This window comes from Argiope bruennichi, chromosome 7 (genome assembly GCF_947563725.1).
Source record: "Argiope bruennichi chromosome 7, qqArgBrue1.1, whole genome shotgun sequence".
NCBI classification, from domain to species: domain Eukaryota; kingdom Metazoa; phylum Arthropoda; class Arachnida; order Araneae; family Araneidae; genus Argiope; species Argiope bruennichi.
Window position 1 is genome coordinate 52,032,433 of NC_079157.1, and position 19,959 is coordinate 52,052,391.

The 19,959-nt window shown below is 24.4% G+C and overlaps 1 protein-coding gene across 1 annotated transcript; it reads right to left on the reverse strand.

The window, feature by feature from the left end:
* Nucleotides 1-367: 367 nt before the first annotated feature.
* Nucleotides 368-16,893, reverse strand: LOC129975786 (interleukin-1 receptor-associated kinase 4-like). Its single transcript, XM_056089006.1, has 8 exons — nt 16,486-16,893; nt 14,526-14,680; nt 12,471-12,813; nt 11,691-11,805; nt 4,408-4,526; nt 1,982-2,234; nt 1,662-1,805; nt 368-611 (listed from the first exon to the last, which is right to left on the reverse strand). The coding sequence occupies exons 1-8, from the start codon at nt 16,644-16,646 to the stop codon at nt 519-521; spliced, it is 1,383 nt and encodes a 460-aa protein (XP_055944981.1). The 5' UTR covers nt 16,647-16,893; the 3' UTR covers nt 368-518.
* Nucleotides 16,894-19,959: the final 3,066 nt, after the last annotated feature.

Below are 19,959 nucleotides of genomic sequence, written 5' to 3' on the forward strand. Positions count from 1 at the left end.
ACACAAAAAATATCTTTATTAACAAAATACCTTTAATTACTTTAATTTTCAAAGACGATATTAAAATATATTAATTCAGTACAAAAAATATATAAAGCTATTATAACAGTATACATAATAAAAAAGAATTGATTCTATTTTGATTGCATACATTATATATATATTTTAAAATGCTACTGCCACAAGAAAATGCAACATTAAGACTAGTTTTAAGATTAAATATTTATAGTCTCAAAAATGCAAGCTTAAAATGGAAAAACTTTCTTTCTTAGTGAAACTTTTATTAATATATATATAAATGTAAAGATATTAACAAATACAGTTATAGTACTTTCACAAATTAACTAAAATGTAATATTATAACAATTTTTAAATATTAATTCAAATGCTACAACAGTTTTATATATGATCCCCAATATGCAACAAACTATTTACAATGTGTGAAATTGTTTATTTAAAACAACACTTATAAACTTTGTTCAAATGCAAAAATATTTATATTTCTTGTGCGATTGCATTTATCTGAGTTGATATGTTATAGTGAAAAGAAATGAAACCCATTCCACAAAGCTACTGTGTTCACAACAACATTTGTGCAAATCTGGCAATATCTGTGAAAGAGAAAAAATCTTTTATTACATTGCAATGCATATTTATAAATTTTAAAATTTTTATACATGAAAGATAGAAATTTCTGCAACATTATATAATAAATGGTGTAAAATGTAGAATTAAAATATAATAAATTTTCTACAACAATTTTATGAGTCACCCCTCTCCATTACAATAAAGTTAATGATTTTCAGCAGTTTGTATTAAAAAAAAAAAACTTATTTCACATTGACTACATTCAACTGTTTTTAAGAGTTACAAATCTTATTTTGCTTTTAACAATCAATTATTTTCCTACTGTTCACCCCCTTCCTTCTCACATTTTAGTTCATCCCTTAGTATATTTTTTTACTGTGAATACAGATTTTTAAAAATTTGCTTTTTATCCCATTCCAAAAAAAATTAAAATATTTTTAAAAATTAAGCAATACATTTCCTTTATGTATAATGGTTTGCAGACATAAATTAACCCATCTTTTAAAGTATGGAAATTTCAAGACAGTAAGATTAAATATTCATTATAAAAAAACTATATTATTGCAATAATTACAGATTATTGATAATATAGTGAATATGAATGGAAATTAATTATCTTACAATTTTTAGGTATTAATATTATACAGTAACAATCCATGTAACTGTTTCCTCCTCCCTCTAAAGTTTGTATGCAAATTCTATTAAAAATTTAAACCCACAAATTTATGAATAATTTAAGATTAAGAATACATTTAAATGTCAACTTATTTGAAATACACAAAATACAATATGAACGGACATATTCTTAAAGAATTAAAGTGGTCTTCAATTAAAATCTTGATGATGTATCATTCACAATAAAAATTTATATTATCATTAATAGCTTAGAAAAATTGCATAATTATAAAAATCTATGAGTTTTTTTTTAACTAAATGAATTTTTGTAAATTGTATAAAAACTGTAAATTGAATGAAATTTTATAAATGCTAGAAAAAAATATAAGACATTAATGCCCCATTATGAAATAAATAAAAAGTTAATTGGAAAAAAATACCACTTTAATATATCATACTTCAAATATAGTAGGCCTCTGTTTCTTTGTAGGTATCAAGCACTGCTTGGCAATTTTATATAGGGCAACAGCATTTTGTGCATTCCATATAACTTTTTGATCAAGCATTGTCAATATATCATCACAGCCTTCCATATGAGTTATCTAATTAAGAAAGGCATAATAAATTTCAAGGTAAAATCCAATGTACATTCTAAATTATATGGTTCCATATTTCATTGACGAAAAAATTAGTTATTGATTTACAACCACTGAATTTCAAGTTACAGGCACTTTTTACCATGAAGGATAAGTGTTAAAAGAGAAATAAGTATACTCACTAAATCTCTATCCTCCCTTCTAGTATCATATGGAGGAAGACCAGTCAATATTTCTAGTAAAACCACTCCAAAACTAAATGTGTCTAATTTAACTGAAACATCACCACAAAAAGCTTCTCTAGCCATATAAACAGATGTTCCATACACATTCTCAGTGATGGCCATAGTTGAAGTTGTACTGCTACCTCCAATACGAACAAGGCCAAAATCTCCTATTTTGGGAACATAATTCCTATCCAACAAAATATTGGCACTGTAATATAAAACAAATAAATTTATAATAAGAAAATACATCAAACGCAGCTTTAAAAAAAAACCTTAAATTTAATTAAATAACAACATACAATGTTTTTAAAAGGTTGACTTATTTGCATTCAAAATACACACAAAAAAAAATCTTCAGTAATCTTTTTGTTTTAGTGTTGTTGTTCCCTTTTTTTTTATGACATTTAAGACAAAATAAAGAATTGTTTAGAATTTGTGACATTTAGAATTTTTATGATCTATAAGCATCTTGCCAAGCTACACAAATATATCATATATTTCCGTGTTAAGTTGAGATTTTTTAAAATGTTTTCTAAAATTCAGGGGTCAGCTTAGATATGATTCTGCTAATTTCAAAAAAGAGAAAGATATCATTAGCTGGGTATAAATGATAAATTACCAAATCTTACCAAATATAACACTTTTGTTCTTATAGTTTATATTTCAAAAGTTTAAGAAAAAGTTTTTAAAATAAAATGAGTTATTCCTTTTACAAAAATTATTTGTTTTATTTTCAAAGTTGTTTATTATTACTGGATCAGATGACAGATTTTAGAGAAATGCTGAGACAGCCACTCTATTGTTAGAATTTTAAGCAAACATAATCACCTGTAGTTTGAAATTTTTCATATAAGAATTTCTCTTCCCACTCATGATCTAAAGAAAAAAAAAATAGCCCAGAAAATAGGACTAGCATAGATACAACACATTATAAATTGGATTGCAAATGAACGGGAAGAATTGCAGAGTTCAAAGATTAAAACCATTGGTGCATGCTGTTTTATTTTATAACGACTTGACTGGAAAATATTGCACTCATTTTTGCAATATTTTTGTCCTCATAGTGACATATTTGTAAGTTAAAGGCTGTTGTTTTTTTAATTTTTGGCATATATAAATTTTAAATTCTGATATGCTAGAAAAGTGGAATCTTGACTTATGCGCAGACATATCAACTTATATTTAGAAATATGCAGTAATAAAAATTGACACTGTATGTTAATACTGATAGCAACGGCAAAATGTTGATTTCAAGACACTTAAGCAAGATCAAGACCAGAATTTAATTTTAAAAATATAAAAACAGAACAAATTAAAATAATAGAACTTTTTGATTCCAATTTTTGCAAATTTAAAATTAGAAGCATTTAATTTTTCTAAGAAATTTTTAAAAAGTATATTAAGTTCTGCTTAAAATGTTTATGTTCCTATAGCACTGGTAAATGTTGATGGATGATGAAAAATGTTGATTTCAAAACACTTAAGCAAGATCAATATCAGAATTTAATTTTAAAAATATACAAAGGAAACAAATTAAAAGAATAGAATATTTTTTTGTCTACAATTTTTGCAAATTTAAAATTAAGAAATACTTAATTTGCTAAGAAATTTTGAAAAAGTATACTGCATTACAGTAAGTATACTGAAACGTATTTGAAAAGTATTCTGCTTAAAAGTAAATTAGAACAGTTTGTTCTTGCAGCTTAAATTTAACTTATTAGTAATGGAGTTTTGCTAGCATCCTTATCCAGATAAAATTTTTAAATCTGATTAGCTCCTGCTAAATTTAAAAATTAGCTTTGGATACTACAAAATTATATATATATCACATCTAGACATAATTTATAGCCTAAGTGCATTTACTACAATAAAAATAACTCCTAAATACAATACAATTATTTATATATCTATTTGAAAAGAGAAAGTTTAGTGATATCCTATAAAAAATATTCATACTTTTATTATGTTTTAACTTAGTAATTATATCAACTAACAGAATTCTATTTTCAATAATTAACATTCTATTATTTTAAAAGTTTACTTATTATTGCAATGTTAGTAGTAAAAATTTTAATTATACTAAATCTGAATAATTATGGGAAAAAAATGTCAGACTTTTAAGGAAGACTACTAAAAATAATTACAGTAACAGCAGAATTCTGTTAAAATCAAAAATATTTTTTCTCAGATAGAAAATAATTATATCCCAGTAAAAATCCAGAATGAAATAATATAGAAACAACAGATATATAACTGATTTGCTGATTTTGTACGAAATTAGCACAAATAATAAATTCAGAAGAGAACATATTTTTGTCCTTTTTGATATTAACATTTGAAAATAAATACTTTAAAAGCAGATTACATGCAAGAAATTCTACCTTTTTACATCTCGATGCACCATTGGAGTTTCACAAAATGTATGCAAATAGTTAAGACCAAGAGCAGAAGAATATGCAATTTGTAAACGTGTTAGAGAAGGCAGTGGTGGTGAATGTCCCTGTAATACAGGAAAAAAAAAGACATAAGGAAAATACAAAATAAGTAGAAAAGGAAATTAAATTCTAAAATTCAAGTAATATTATATATATAAGTAAGTGGAAGTGAAATTAATGCTAAACATAATATTCGATACATTTAAATCACCAATTCTAATTCATTATATCTGCATTTAACTACAAAAATAAAATGCTACTTTTTAAAAAGACTATAGCTAACACATTATATAATGAAGAAACAGACTGCATAACTGTGTCTCTTTTTTATTTCAATTTTTTATCTATGGAAATTTTAAAAGGGGAAAATTTTTTTCACTAACTCAGAACTGATGAGATTTTCAATAAAATGTTTAATCAAATACTTGCACATCCAACGGAATAACTATAAATCAATAGATTAAAGTAGGACCAAGTAGCATAATTATGAGACAAATGTTTTAATTATTGGTTGATTTAATTTTACTTTTTTAACTGTTACTGGTTCATTTTATTTTTATATTAGTAACCCTATGAAAAAATATAACCTTTTATTAAATAATAAAATCTTTGAAAAATTATGTATTATACTATGCATTAACAAGAAAATAATAAGCTTCAAACAAACATGACATTAAATATTATTTTCCAGACTAACAAATGGAATATAATATAAACAAATTAAATAAATAATACATATTTCATTACATATATTTTTAAAATAATTTATTTATTTATTTAGCAATTTACTTGTCTTAATAATTCAATGTAAAATAAAAAAATATATAAATACCTAGTAAATCTAGTAAGATATCTATTATGAAAATAAAACAAAAAAAAAGGGAAGAAGAAAAAAAGAAGAACACACATTTCTACTTTTAACATATTTACTGTTATTGATTTCCACACTTAGTATGTTTTTTTTAATATATATACATATTCTTTTCCTCTAAATTAAACGGGACTTGTTTAAGATTTTTTTATGCAAGATTATAGACCATAGTATGCCAAGAACACAAAACTTTTTACCAAATTCAAATAATACGAATAGCATTAAAAACAAAATCAAACAACCCTTATGTATTTAAAAGAATATCAAAATAATATGACTTAAAGCAACTACTGGTAAATAATTTGCAGAAAGACAAATAACAAAATTTCAATATTAGATTTAAAACCTGAAACAATCTAGACAATAAAAAAGTGTGTGTATGTATGTATTTAAAGTCATGAAATTTGGCATACAAGTAGTTAGAATGATCCTCAATGAACTTCAAAAACCAAATGTTAAAATTTAATGCAACATTTAAACAAATATTTTGTATATTTTAAATGATATTTTGAGTACATTTGTCTATCACGTAATTTTGAATCAATGCAGGGAATTATCAGTGCAACACAAAATGCTTTTTAAAAATTCATTTTGTACTACTAATATAATTTAATGAATTTAGAAAAAAAATCTGAAAACAGAAACTTTGCCTCAAAAATTTTAAGCACTAAAATAAAAAAAATTTGTATATGATAATATAATTGTGTTATCCTTTATAAATTTTTGAGAGAATCATTCAAATAAGCCTCTTTAATTTTAAACAAGAACAATCAAATTATCTTTTTTTTCATTGATTTTTCAATAAATTGCTTTTCTGACAAATACATTTTTTTTTTTTTTTTTGCTGATCTGTAGCAAAAAAAAAAAAAAAATGCAGATCAGCAAGGAGAAACTTTAATTCTTCACAAATTTTGCAAAGAGCATTATTATGATATTAAGAATCATGACAATTAATTTTATTATTTTAAACTATAATAGCATCATTTTAGCAAATTTTTTTATCTTATTGTTTTTCCTTTTTTAAACACATTTTTATTTCAGTTCAGTTTTTATCATCTGTATTTTATTAATATGCTTGATACAAAGAAAAATAAATATGAAAAAGCAATATCATTTTTTTACTTCGTTTTTATAACTTCATTTTCTGTTAGTGTGATTTTAATTCTGCAAATATTCATCTTGTCACAGGTGTTAACTTCTTAAGTATTAATCTAATTAATTAAATTAGTTTGAAGGCATTTTTTTAAAAAAGGACAAATTAAACATTTATTAGATATTAAAAACATATTCTTAACTTAATATTATAGTATTCATAATATACATTTCTTGACTTGCAATGAACTTGAATGTGATTTTTTGGTTCTAAAACATTTGGTTGTAGCCACTCCACTATATGTATTCTCTCTTTAATAATAATAATTATAAAACTATCTTGCTTTTGTCAGTTACATAAAATATGACTACAGTGGGTCAACTTGATCTTCCCATTTTATTCAATTGAATCAAATATTAACTATAATAATGAAAAATAAAACAAATATAAAATTAAATATGAATATATAAAAGAAATGTAAACTACATAGAACCTCTATAATGCTATAATTATATACTGCTCCCTTGGGCTGTTGCGTTTTGGAATCATCATTAGAATTGACAATGGTATCATCATCATCTTCATCCCAACTTTTCTAAGTTTTTAATTGGCTGACTTGAATTATAGTGGCATAAAAATGGCTATAGCCAGCTCTGAGTTGTGATCTTCTACATGTATATCGCTAGGAAATATTTCTGTGGAAGTATTTCTTGGTCCTTAATATCATTGATTGCTTTTTTTATTATTATTATTAACCTGTTATCTTAGAATTTCTTCTTACTACTACAATTCACCTTTTAACAAAGATAATATGCCAATGAATAACTTCAAAATTTCATCTTTAAATCTAAGTGCATATCCATTAAGAATTTCAAAAGGCTTTTTTATTCACAGTTTATTCTATTTTATTGTCCCAATCTCTTTTATCAGTATTTTAAATTGATGTTAGAATGGCAAATAATATTCTATGTATTCTCTCGGACATTCCATTTTCTTGTGGATGGGATGCAGAGCTCAATGTGCACTAGATTCCAATTTCCATGCAGAACTTTTAAAACTCATATAAAGTGAAAGAGGAATTTCGCTCTGATATAATACAATTCATTAACTCAAAATCTTCAAAATTTATTATTGATTCAATCAATGTCTCTCACAGGGTAAAGGCATATAGGTACTTATTAATTAATGGTGAAGGATTGGCGATAATACGATCTTTCTCTTGTAAACTTCGTATAAACAGATTCTTGTTTCTTTCTCCTAAGAAGCATGCTTTTGGTTGACTATATTTGGTGAGTTTTGGCTCTTTACTATTAATTAATAAGTACCAATACATAAATCTAGTTATATTATCAATAATGATAAGTAATTATTTCTTTTGTTACATAGGGACCAAGGAAACAAGATTTATAATAGCAAATGGTCTCTGGCCTGGCAAGATAGAGAAGACTTTACCTCAAGTACCTATACCTAAGTACCTATATCAGACAAATATATCACTTCATACAAGGAAATTAATATAGTTATACGGTATTGAACACATTTTTGTCTAGAGCACAATATCTCATAAGGCCATGAAACTTTATAACAATGCTTTTACTCATACTTTCCAGTATGAAGAATAGAAGTCTTTTTTTCACATCCTCATTAATGATACAAAATAGTCTATTTCCTTTTAAAACATAATTCTAAACTTTTTAATTTTATTTTTCGGTTTTGTTTTAAATATCTTTTTTGAGAATTAATATTAGTTCCTTCAAATTAATATCTATATGCTGCATCATAAGAACTTCATCTTCGACACTCAATGTGAGACAAACCTATTTCAAAGTATTTAACCTATCCAAAAAATTTAAAACAGGAGTTCTACTGCTTGCATCAAATTATGTAATTCTTTGGCTTCATTTTCATACTGCCAACATTAAGATTGGTAACTGAATTTGTATGCTTACTGTTGTCTATGTTCTTCAATTTCTTCTTGCCACTTTCATTCAACACTTTTTTTTATTTCATTTATTATTGTGTTCAGTCATACCTTGGTAAATTCTTCATTGTACACTTTGCTGGCCAAAATCATCTTTTTTCAAATCGCTCATTATATGAATGTCTAATATCTTTTCCCAGTTCTTCAGTCAATATTTTTAAATAACATTTTTTTACTTTACTAAAAATAGACATTTTTATACTTATTGAAATATTTCTTTATTAGATAAAACTTCTAAACAGATGATTTAGTATTGGAACTATAAAGCAAACGTTTTTTTATATATAAATTTTCTAATACATTTTTTTAATGAGCTTAACTGATGAATATATTTGAATTTTAAATAAGAGAAAGTTGAAAATCTTTTTGCAATAAAACTGAATGATACAGTTTCTATATTACATCAATCAATAAATGTAATGTATCTTGATATTTAAACTTGTTTACCTTGCTTACTTGTAAATAGTCAGATGTAGTTTGAATAAAGGCTTCAAAAATATCCCCCTTCTGTTGATTTCTTGTATTCTTAACTAATTAATTAAATTATTCATAAAACATCTTTAAAAAAAGGACAAAACTAAAAATTCTTTATATACCTGTAGCATAATGTATTTGTAATTTTATGTACACATTGTAACGTGCATTCCACATTATTATTTTTTTTATTCAAAAACAATTGGCTGTTGCCATTCTACTATATACATTGTATTTATCTAAACAATAAATATAAAACTATCTTGTTTTTCCCAATTGCAAATAAAATATAATCACAAAGGTGACATCATGTTGGTTCTGCTAGTATATTATGGAATTTTCAAAAATAAAAAGATGAACAAAGGAACCACTCTCAAATAATATTGATAATGTAATAGTTGTTTTTGGAAGTAATTCAAACATTTTTTTATAGCAAATGTATCAGAAAATGAAAAATTATTATGCAAAATAACAATTCATTACACTACACCACTTACATTCCCATTTTTAGAGCAAAAAAGCTCCCTCCTAGTTTGGATGGAAATGAATTTTACTTTTTAAAATAAAAAAGACAAATAACAAAGAAAGAAAGAAAAAGAACAAAATGGAAGATATATACAAAAACATATAAAAATAGATAAATGATACAAAAAGCAAAATAATAAAAAAAAAAACTACATTAATAAATATAAAAAATATAATTTTTTAAAAAATTCAAAAATATGAGCTAGAAGAAAATTTGTTCAATGCCTTCATCAAAGAGAAGATTGTTTTCATGACACATGAAATGCAATAAAAGTCAGAATCTGGCTCTTGATACATGATTTTTGATAATATTTTTAAGCCATTGCAGTTTATTTTATGTTGAAGGAGTCTGCAATGAAGACCTAATAGTATTTTTTATCAAAGTGATAAATATGTGTTAATTAAATTCTGTGTAATGGATTTGCAGGACAATAATGCTACTGTTCAATTATTCAAAAAAAGAGTAGTTTAAATCAGTTTAATGGTAAGCAGTTTATTCAGAGTCTGGAAACTCCATTGAATTTGTTGTTTAAGAAAAGATTGCTTTTGAAATATTTCTAAAAGGAAACAAAAAAAGGGTATCTTCATGAAAATATAATATGGTATAGAATTAAAATTAATGCAAAAGAATGAAAATAAAAGGCAATACAATATTTGATATAAAAATAGTTGTTATATTTTAGAACAAACTACAATAAATATAAAACAATGTAGCTAATTTTCACATTTTAAACAAATAAGAAAAATGACTTTTTAATGTGAGGACAACCTGAGAAAGTAGAGAACACTGTGGGTACACAAAATAAATTATCCATTAATTTTTAAATGATTTTTTTTTACTTTTATGTATGCATATATTTGAATAATATAATTTCTTTGTCTACCAAATTTGAGTGCTTTGATTCTCCCAGCTTGTAAGATAGTTTATTCATACTTCTATCCTTGATCAAACTTGAGATAATCCTAGAATTATTTTTTTTAAATAATGTTTCAAATATTCATAAACTGACCGAAAATTATCTTATATTGCAAAGTGCACCTTTCAAGCCAATATTAATTGTATCAATTTATTCAATAAAATCAAAATTTGTCTTTGCTTTAGAGGATAATAAAATTACAAATTTTATAAAATATTTTTAAAAATAATTGATTTGAATTGTATCAACTTTGTTACTTTTTAAGAAATTATAGAGGTTTAATTAATTTATCATCACATCTCTCAAAACAATTTCTCAAAATTGAAAATAATAATAAAAAAAATTGCATGAGATCTAATATAAGTGAAGGTTGATTTACACTTAAAGCATTTCATCTACAATATTTGAATTTTAAAAATACTATTATATGATAATATTATCAATAAATTTGCTACAAAATATGTAAGAAAATAAAATAAAAACCACATAATATAATCTTATGCAAGTAGTTGCAGACCAAGTTATATTTTACAAATTTATAAAGCAATTATTTCAATTATTTGCTTTTTTTAAAACAATTTTTGTGACTGAAGTGTTAAACTTATAAAAAATAATTTAATTATTTATCATTTTCATGTATTATAATTATTTACATACTTCATATATAAAGTTCTTATTGCGCTGATTACTACAATGTAATGAATAATAAAATGCCATAAATAATTTTGTTGCTTAAAATTTGCTACAGGGGCTCACAAATCAATTTTGCAGCAGTCCACAGTCGTTAAGCTGCCCTAATCGTAAAAAACAAGCGAAAATAGTCATTTCATCATGAGACAAAACCATTTTTATTAGCTTAATACTTGCAATAGCAATGTATTTATTTATACAAACTGTTATGATGTTTTAGAAGCAATAAATGCTCTAGTATAAACTTTAACTAATAAGAACATGATAAATATTAACATTTTTCAATCAGGCCAAAATCTATTTTCATTCTTAATTTTCAGGCTTCTTAGACAAAAATATACAAGAGCAGAAGTTTATGTTTTCATTATTAAAGACTTAAAAACTTTCAAAACTAGAGCTATTAACCCAAATATTTGCATTACTTACAAACATAATTTTGAAAAAACATTCTTTAAAATATATACAAATCAATAAAAAGCAACTTAAATAACACTTAAGGAAAAATAACATCCATCTGAAGTAAGAATATTCTTAACTTTTTTTTATCTTAACATAATTTATTAATATAAATTTAATTAAAATTATCTTTTTATACAGAATTTTAAAATTATCTTATCCGATTTTCTCATAATTAACTAAGAAATCAAGTAAGAAAAAAAAGGAATAAATATTACTTACAACACATCCTAATCTATCTTGTAATGATCCATTAAGCATATATTCATAAATTAAACAACATTTAGGACCATCAACTGAACATCCTAAAAGAGATAATAAGTTTTCATGCTTGCACCTATAAAAAATATGATATTTGTAAGAATTTTTTTTTTAACTGAAAATAATAATTTGTTTAAATGCAAATCTTCATTGCAGTCAATAACAATAACAAACCAAACAAAAAAACGACTCTTTAACTCCTAAATAAAACAATAAAACAACTCCTAAATTTTTCATTTCAGATTAAGGTGAAACCCTTCAGTAAGCATGATTCTTTGAATAAGTGAGTATTTTTCTAACATCTAAACTAATATAAAAACATGTTAACAAGTTAAACACACATGATGTCAGCTCTAGAATTCTTATCTAAAAATACTCACATATTAGAAACACAATCCTCCATTTCTTTCTAATCATCAAATATATCCATAAAGCAATAAAATAAATAAATATTTATTAAATAATAAATATCAGTCACACGATGATAAATAGCAAAGTTAATTCCATTTCATTATGGATAAAAGAGAATGAAAACAGAGTTCAAAAGGAAAAGCATGTAAAAAGACAATCAGTGTACTATAATGACATTTAGTAGACCTTATGTGGCTCAACTATATTAATCCTAACATTCTTTATAAATGAAATACAAATCTTATCCATAAATAAATGTAACACATTAAATATATAATTAATAACTGAATAAAGTAATTTCAATAATTATTTATGATAAATCTGAATTACCTAACTAAAATGCTCAATTCTGTAAAAAATTGTTTATCAATGGGTTCTTTCAGTAGTTTCACAGCAATTGTGATGCCAGAAATATTTGCTCGATAAACAGATCCATAAGCACCTTCACCTATTTTATGACCGCCTTCTTCTGCTCGTATATTACAGAAATTTCTTGTGCTCTTGGCAAGATCAGAAAAACGAAACTGTGTCAGTTCACTCAAATCAATTCCTTGCAAATGTTCATTAATTAAGTCTATTGCATCAGCAGTTTCTTGGTTTTCAGCGACTGAATGCAACACTGTTTCAAGCTTTTCTGATACAGCCTCTTGCTCTTCTAAGCTTTCATCAGAAACTGGAAAGAAAAATTATATACTTTTAAAAATAAAGTATTATTTGAATCTGAAAAATTGATTATAACATATAATTTATAATACAAACAAGCAGATATGAAAAAAAATTGAATAATTTTGAAATATTCATACTGTTTTAGTAGTTTTCTTTTAATATAAATAATTTTAAAAAATCAGTTTTATTTTTTGTCCTGTTTTGAATCACATCCTCATTATTTTCTTTTCCAACAGCAAATCATTTTCATAAAATAGTTTTCTATAATTATGGCAATTCAAATCAACAGATAGAAAATATACTGGAAAGCAATGTGGATTATTAATTTAATAGTTCTGAATATGAATGTATTTAAATACAATCAATACATTTAAACTTATAGAGTATTGATATTTTAAAACTGAATATCTTGAATAATAAATTCTATATTTTAAATTAAATTTATTTAATTTCATGCTGTTTTTTAATGAGCTTCAAAAATACATATTATCATATGCATCATGATACTGCAAATGTATGGCATTCTATATATTGTCAAATTAAATTTTTATTGACCTTTTCACATAATTATAATAAATAAGTAGGAGCATTTCAGTATTATAATTGGTGATTCACAAACTTGATCAAATCATCATTTATATAAATGTACCTGCTTAAGAATAAATTTCATTGAGTGTCAAATGTAGCATTTAATAGTAATGTGGTAATGAAAATTTGAAGAGAGGGGTGCTGGCTTAAATATAATCATATCATCAAGTTTTGTTCAAAATTAGAATATTACTCCAAAATACTTCTCAGGTCAAATCAAAATACTATATTAATCAAACAAGCATCCTGCTTTTCAATTGCAGATCCATCCAACAATTTCATTAAATAGACTGACTATTTCAGATTCATCTGAAACTCAGTATGAATGACAGCCTGATTATCACTTCATTATTGTTTTTTTAAATAATGCTAATATTAATAATGAAAATAATGATAATAGCCTATAATAAACACACACAAAAAAAACCACTTTACTTAATCAATTTTTTTTTATTTCAAGCTTTTAAAAATAAAGGATTTATGAAAAAAATTAGAACACATGCTAGAATTGCTTGCTTACAGAAATCACAGTCAGTTTGTTTAATTTTAAATAATTTACATGCATTTTATTTAAAATTATAATAGGCAGGTTAATAATAAGATTTTTAAAACAAATATAATTTATGTAATAAACAGGATAAATTATGACCAAATAGTTGCTTCATATGTAAATAATTATCTAATGCTGTTTTCAAAAGCAATATCAACTTTCTTCAACAATTAATATTTTTACACATTTTATAACAGAGTAAACAGAAATTTTTTTCCCAAATGTATGAATACTAATTACATTTCACCCTTTAAAAATATGAATAAATCAAAGTACAACTGAAAGTGCTAAAGTAATAATGCATCCAAATTAATCAATTTCCTTAAATATATCTAAGTTTATAAAATGCTTTAAAATTAATAATTTATAGAATAACAAAGATTTTCATACTTCAGATATTTAAAAAAGAAATGCACTATGATTTTTGATTATTTAGGCATATTTTTTATTATCCATATTATGAGAAAGAATATTATGCAAATGTAAAATAGATGCAAATGTTAAAGACATGAAGTGTCTAATAATTGCTAATTCCTGATAAAATATTTTTTTAATTAATATCTTGTATAAAATGTATTTACTTTTCAAAAGTTCACTCTGAACAAAGTGTGCAGCCCGTAATAAATTGGCTTCTTTAAGTCCAGCTAACAAATCTCCAAGATTTGGTTGTTTGCGCCCATATGTGCTCCATTGTTCTAAAAATGCCTCAGCTGGTCTTGAATCTGAATCTAAAATGCTAATAAAAGATGTTTACAGTAAATGAATATAATATAATAGAAACTAATATTTTAATATTAATAAATCTCTTTTTAAAAAAAATGAGTAACTAAAAAAAGTCAATAGTTAAATGAGACAAATATTTAATTACTGAAAATATTTAAATAATTTTGAGATAAAATACTGATAATATCTAATTTATGAACACAGCAGGCTTGAAAATGATCCAATGGCAAGCATAGCCTAAACAGGCAAAATGAATACAGAATAATATAATAAAATAGTATAATGTAATAGTAAGATTCAAACAATTGATCTGTTCCAAATACAGTTATTTTGCATATTCTTATAATCTGAATACAGAGATTGTCATTACCACTTGTGATGATATATCAATGTTTAAATGTCATATTGCTTGGCATATTATACAAGATTAGAGTCAAATACATAATTCATATGTAAAGTAATATTTTAATTGAAATCAATTATCTCTATCTTGTGTGATTATCAAAAAAACAATGCCAACTACAATCTTTTTAAATTTTTGTTTTGGTTTTCATAGACAGAACAAATGCAGAAAAAACAGGATTTTCAAATTTGTTTATTGACTGGTACCATTACTGTATCACTAAATAATTAGGATTACACTTCTTTTGTTTAACTAATCTTATCTTTACTCTAATCACTTAACTGACCATTTTACTCTCCAGTCTTGTTCAATCACTGTTGTGACAGATAATTTTGAATGCTAATAAGGTAAAAACAAATAGTCATCAAGGAAAGGCTGTAAACCTAATCTACTAATAAAGTTAACCCTTTAAAGAGCCATTTTTTTTTTTTTTTTGGTCTTATTATATTAAAATATTTTTAGGCTTGAAATTAGAATAAGAAAAAGGATTCATTTAGCTTATTAGATAAATTTAATTTGATTAATTAATAATTAAGTAACAAATCAAGACATTTTGTGTGAGATAAAGAACTAAAGCATCTAAATTTCTGTCTTTCTAAAAAAATTTATCAGAACTTATGCCAACCTACATAAATTCATACAAAGATTGATAAATTTGGTGGGAAGCATACTTCCCATGGCCCTAGAAAAGGTTAAATGAGGAGAAAGCATTTTAATGTTTTTTACTCAAAATTATTACTATAAGTGAATATTCTTTTTTTTTTTTTTTTTTGTTTTTTTTTTTGCTATTAATATAAAGGTTAAGCACAAGGTGTTAGTTAAATTAATAAAAATAAAAGAGCATCAATTAATTACAAAAGCAATGCTTTAATGGCTCATTATATGCAATAATAATGAGCCTTTAAAGCATAATTAATAACTTTGTCAGTTCCTCAAATATACACCTGATTTCTAACAATCTTATAAGTCAAATACCCATACTTAAGCATGAAATTATCTTATATGCATAATTCAAATATGTAACAAACAAAAGCATGGTGTAAATGAAATGAATAGAAAGTCAGATTTTCACAGCAAAGATACCAATATCTTCTGCAACCTTTAATGTTTAAAAAAAAAAAAAATCCAAAATAACAAAAGTTTCTACCTTAGAAAAATCTGAGACATAACTAAGTCTCAGGATTATTTCCATTGTATAAAATTATGACAGACTTTAAGAATCAAAGTAAACTGAAATATTTCATACATCCTAGTAGATTTAACGCCAAAAAATATTTTTAATAAAACCAAAATGATTTTATTTTTGATTCTACAAAATTTTGGTTATTTAAATGGCAAATGAGAGGATGGCAAATGTGGTCCCATAATCTATTAACCTATGTAATTGAAATGATTATTAAAAAAATGTCTATTACTCTATATCTTCAGCAGTAAACATATCCATATCTTGATTATCAGGATTTCTTAAAACAGCAGCTAAATCTTTCCAGCTATGATTTACAGTCAAGATCATAGTTAATTTATTTCTATCTCGTAGGCGGAGATCTCGTACTTTTGTGGTTAATTTTAAATCCATTCTGTACAGTAAATTAATTTTAATAATTAGAAGAGATCCTTTAATTGAAACTTCGATTTCTTTTGCCTAACATTTATTAATGCAATTAATAAAATGATTACAATTCTGAACTTCTACTCTTTTCCAAAAATATTTAATTTAATAATTAACTACCCAAACATTATTTTCATTCTTTAGATTTATAGCTCACAGCTATTTAAAAAAAACCGAAACTTTGCTTCCTTAGTTTACTTTCTTTTTTCTGTCAACAGACAGACAGCTGCAAATCAGTTCAGTTCAAAAGATTTTTTAAAAAATTCATTTAGTTAGCTAATGAAATTTAAAATTTAAATTGGTAAAGTATAACAGAAAATTATTCTATCCTATTTGCCTATGATTTTAATATCACCTTTAGATTTTTTTCGTTTCCTTTTTCTATTCTATACAATTATTGATAAGTTCTTGAAATGGACCAATACAAAAGTGTTGAAGACAATACAGTGTCAACATCTAAATGGTATTTTAATCATTCAGTTACAGCACTTAGCATAAGTTAATTGAAAATCATATTAAACTGAATAAGCATATATATATATATATATATATATATATATATATATATATATATATATATATATATATATATATATATATATATATATATATATTATAAAACATGCAGCAGAAAGAAATGAATTTGGTAAGTTTCCATTTTAATGCATATATCTCCACTTTTCTAAGTATTTAAAATTAATTTAATTTTATAAAAGTAAAATCTTTAGTCAGATCAAAATTGAGAATAATTAATGGATAAATTGGATATAATTAATGGATAAATTGGATGTAATTAATGGATAAATTGGATATAATTAATGAATAATAGGATCAAACTGATAATCCACTTATTTGATCAAGCCGAATAAGAGTGTTCAATAAAATTTGTTTGATGTGTCATTTATCTACCAAATTTACAACAATATCAGTTTGGTCAGGAAATCTCCCAATACTTCAAGAAAACTTTGCTTATCCATAAACCAAAGAAATTGTAAATTTGTTTGATTCACATTTTACTAATTTCAGACAATGTTTTCCAAAAAAAAAAAAATATATATATGGTTTAGAATAAATAATATATTTATAGAAAGAATATTTGATAAAAATATTTATATCCAACATAATTATTCAATTGTTGAATTCTATTTGTGAATCTAATTTTTTCAAAAAGTAATTTGTTATGTTAATTTAATTTTGTTATGAGTTTCTGTTGTTTAAAATTTAATTTTGTTATGAGTTTCAAATGAGGGAAGAATACTGAAACAATAACAAATTAATGTAAAGAAGAAAAACATGTCAAATTCATTTCTATAAATTAAAATAAATAAATATTCACCTCATATACCATAAGTATTTATTGCCCTGTGGCATTAATACTGGATAATAATAATACATAATGGAAATCTTGTAAATATCTTTTGCTATTAGGATATATTAAACGCAAACATGCGTTCATATTCATTAATATTAACTACCTAATGAGTATTTAAATCGCAAAAAATAGACATAATCATAATCATTATTCTCAAAAATAATGATAAATAATTTAATAATAATATTTCGTCTGAGATTATTTATTAAAAATCTCAGACCAAACTTATAAAAATAGTTGTAGTTGTTATATATTAAATTCTATATATTTTCGATTTAATATTATTATTGTAATTCTGATAATATGTCTCTTTAGATATGATTTTATGAAACAATAAATAAGAAAATGGGGAATCGTTTGTGAAATTATTAATGATTTAATTATTAACCAAAATCAAAGAGCTCTATCGCCTAAGCCCTAGCATATATGGCTTGAAATGAAACTTTTTATAAAAAATAAATATTTATAAAGTTCATCTTAATTTCAAATATATATACTTTTATGTGAGTTTTATTATATGTTAATCACCTCAACCAGATATATTGGTTTTTATTTAATTCCAGTTAAAACGTTTATATATATTTTCATATCTATAATTCTACCAAATTTTCAGAAGCATTAAAGCTTAATCATAACAGTCGTACATGTGTTCTTTTCATTGTGCATGTGAATCTTTCTAAAGAAGACCAGTCCAATAATATCAAAGAGATATTAAAAACTTAGATGTGGATTCACTTTTCTACTAAAGTACACGGTATTGTAACTTCACTTTTTTTTTTTTTTTTATCTATCTCGTAAACCATACAAATTCTTACCAAAACCTTATTCGTTAACTTTCAACTACGGAAAAAAATCACACAGTTTAATATTTGATAAAGAGATAAAAAATAATTTGAATTTCTGGGTAACGGTACAACTTATTGTTGGAATTTAGGCGAAAAATATTTTTTTTTTTAATCATCAAAATTTTTGGAAAATTTGCACAATTATAAAATAGGTATCAATAAAAAACACTATTTTTTAAATTTTGAAACGGTGCAAAATTTATTTTTATGCAGTAATATTTTCGGAAGTAATAGCAGGAAAACGGCAAAATTCAGCTCAATTTTTAATTCATTAAAATTCTAATTAAAAATATTTTAAAAAATCTCTCCAAGTGCATTTTTTGATTCTCCAAAATATAAACGTGCCAAATTTGATAACTGTTAGTAAAAAGTCCGGCCTGTAGAGCATCAATATATACACTGACACACACACACATTCGCCTTTATTATCAATTGAGAAAAGAAATTATCATAAAAGGAATTTTAAAGCTCGATGTATCCTTTGTTTAAGCTACTATCTTCCGAAATATCGTTTTAAAAATTTAATTACAAAATTATGTATAAGCAATTTTTATTTTTCAGAATCGTTAGAAAGATATTCTGTTTTTTGTTTGACCACCACTGTTGTTCAAAAGGCTTAGAACTAGGCATGTATCCAATGTAGTGGTCTGACCACACTTTCCTGCATATTCTCTAATGAAAGTATTTGCGTATGGCATGCGATGGCAAACAATAATTGCGATGATTCAATTAATACACAAATACCAGAAAACGAATATGTATTTTGGACCTTATTTTCCGGCTGATTAAAACCAAAATTTGACACCGAGTTACAATTGTAATCACATCCAAATTTCATATATTTAAGTCATTACACTTTTGAGTTATCGCATTAACATGCTTCTGAAAGCACAAACCGATAGACGGTCAACACCATAGACGAACTTGGTTCCAAATTTGATACATATCTACATTTTAGATGTTAAACCTATGTGCCAAATTTTATCCATCTAGGTCTGTTTGTTTTGCAATTGCCGTATAAACTTAAATTCGGACAGCTTGATAGATAAATTTTTTTCTAAAT

What these genes read in the sequence shown, in the direction of transcription:
- LOC129975786 (XM_056089006.1), bottom strand. Translation starts at nt 16,646, where the DNA reads ATGGATTTAAAATTAACCACAAAAGTACGAGATCTCCGCCTACGAGAT. An exon ending in GTGCATCGAGATGTAAAAAG is followed by an intron (nt 2,235 to 4,407) that starts GTAGAATTTCTT and finishes TTTATATTACAG; the next exon opens with TGCCAATATTTTGTTGGATA. An exon ending in AGAGGCCTACTATATTTGAA is followed by an intron (nt 612 to 1,661) that starts GTATGATATATT and finishes TCTCTTTCACAG; the next exon opens with ATATTGCCAGATTTGCACAA.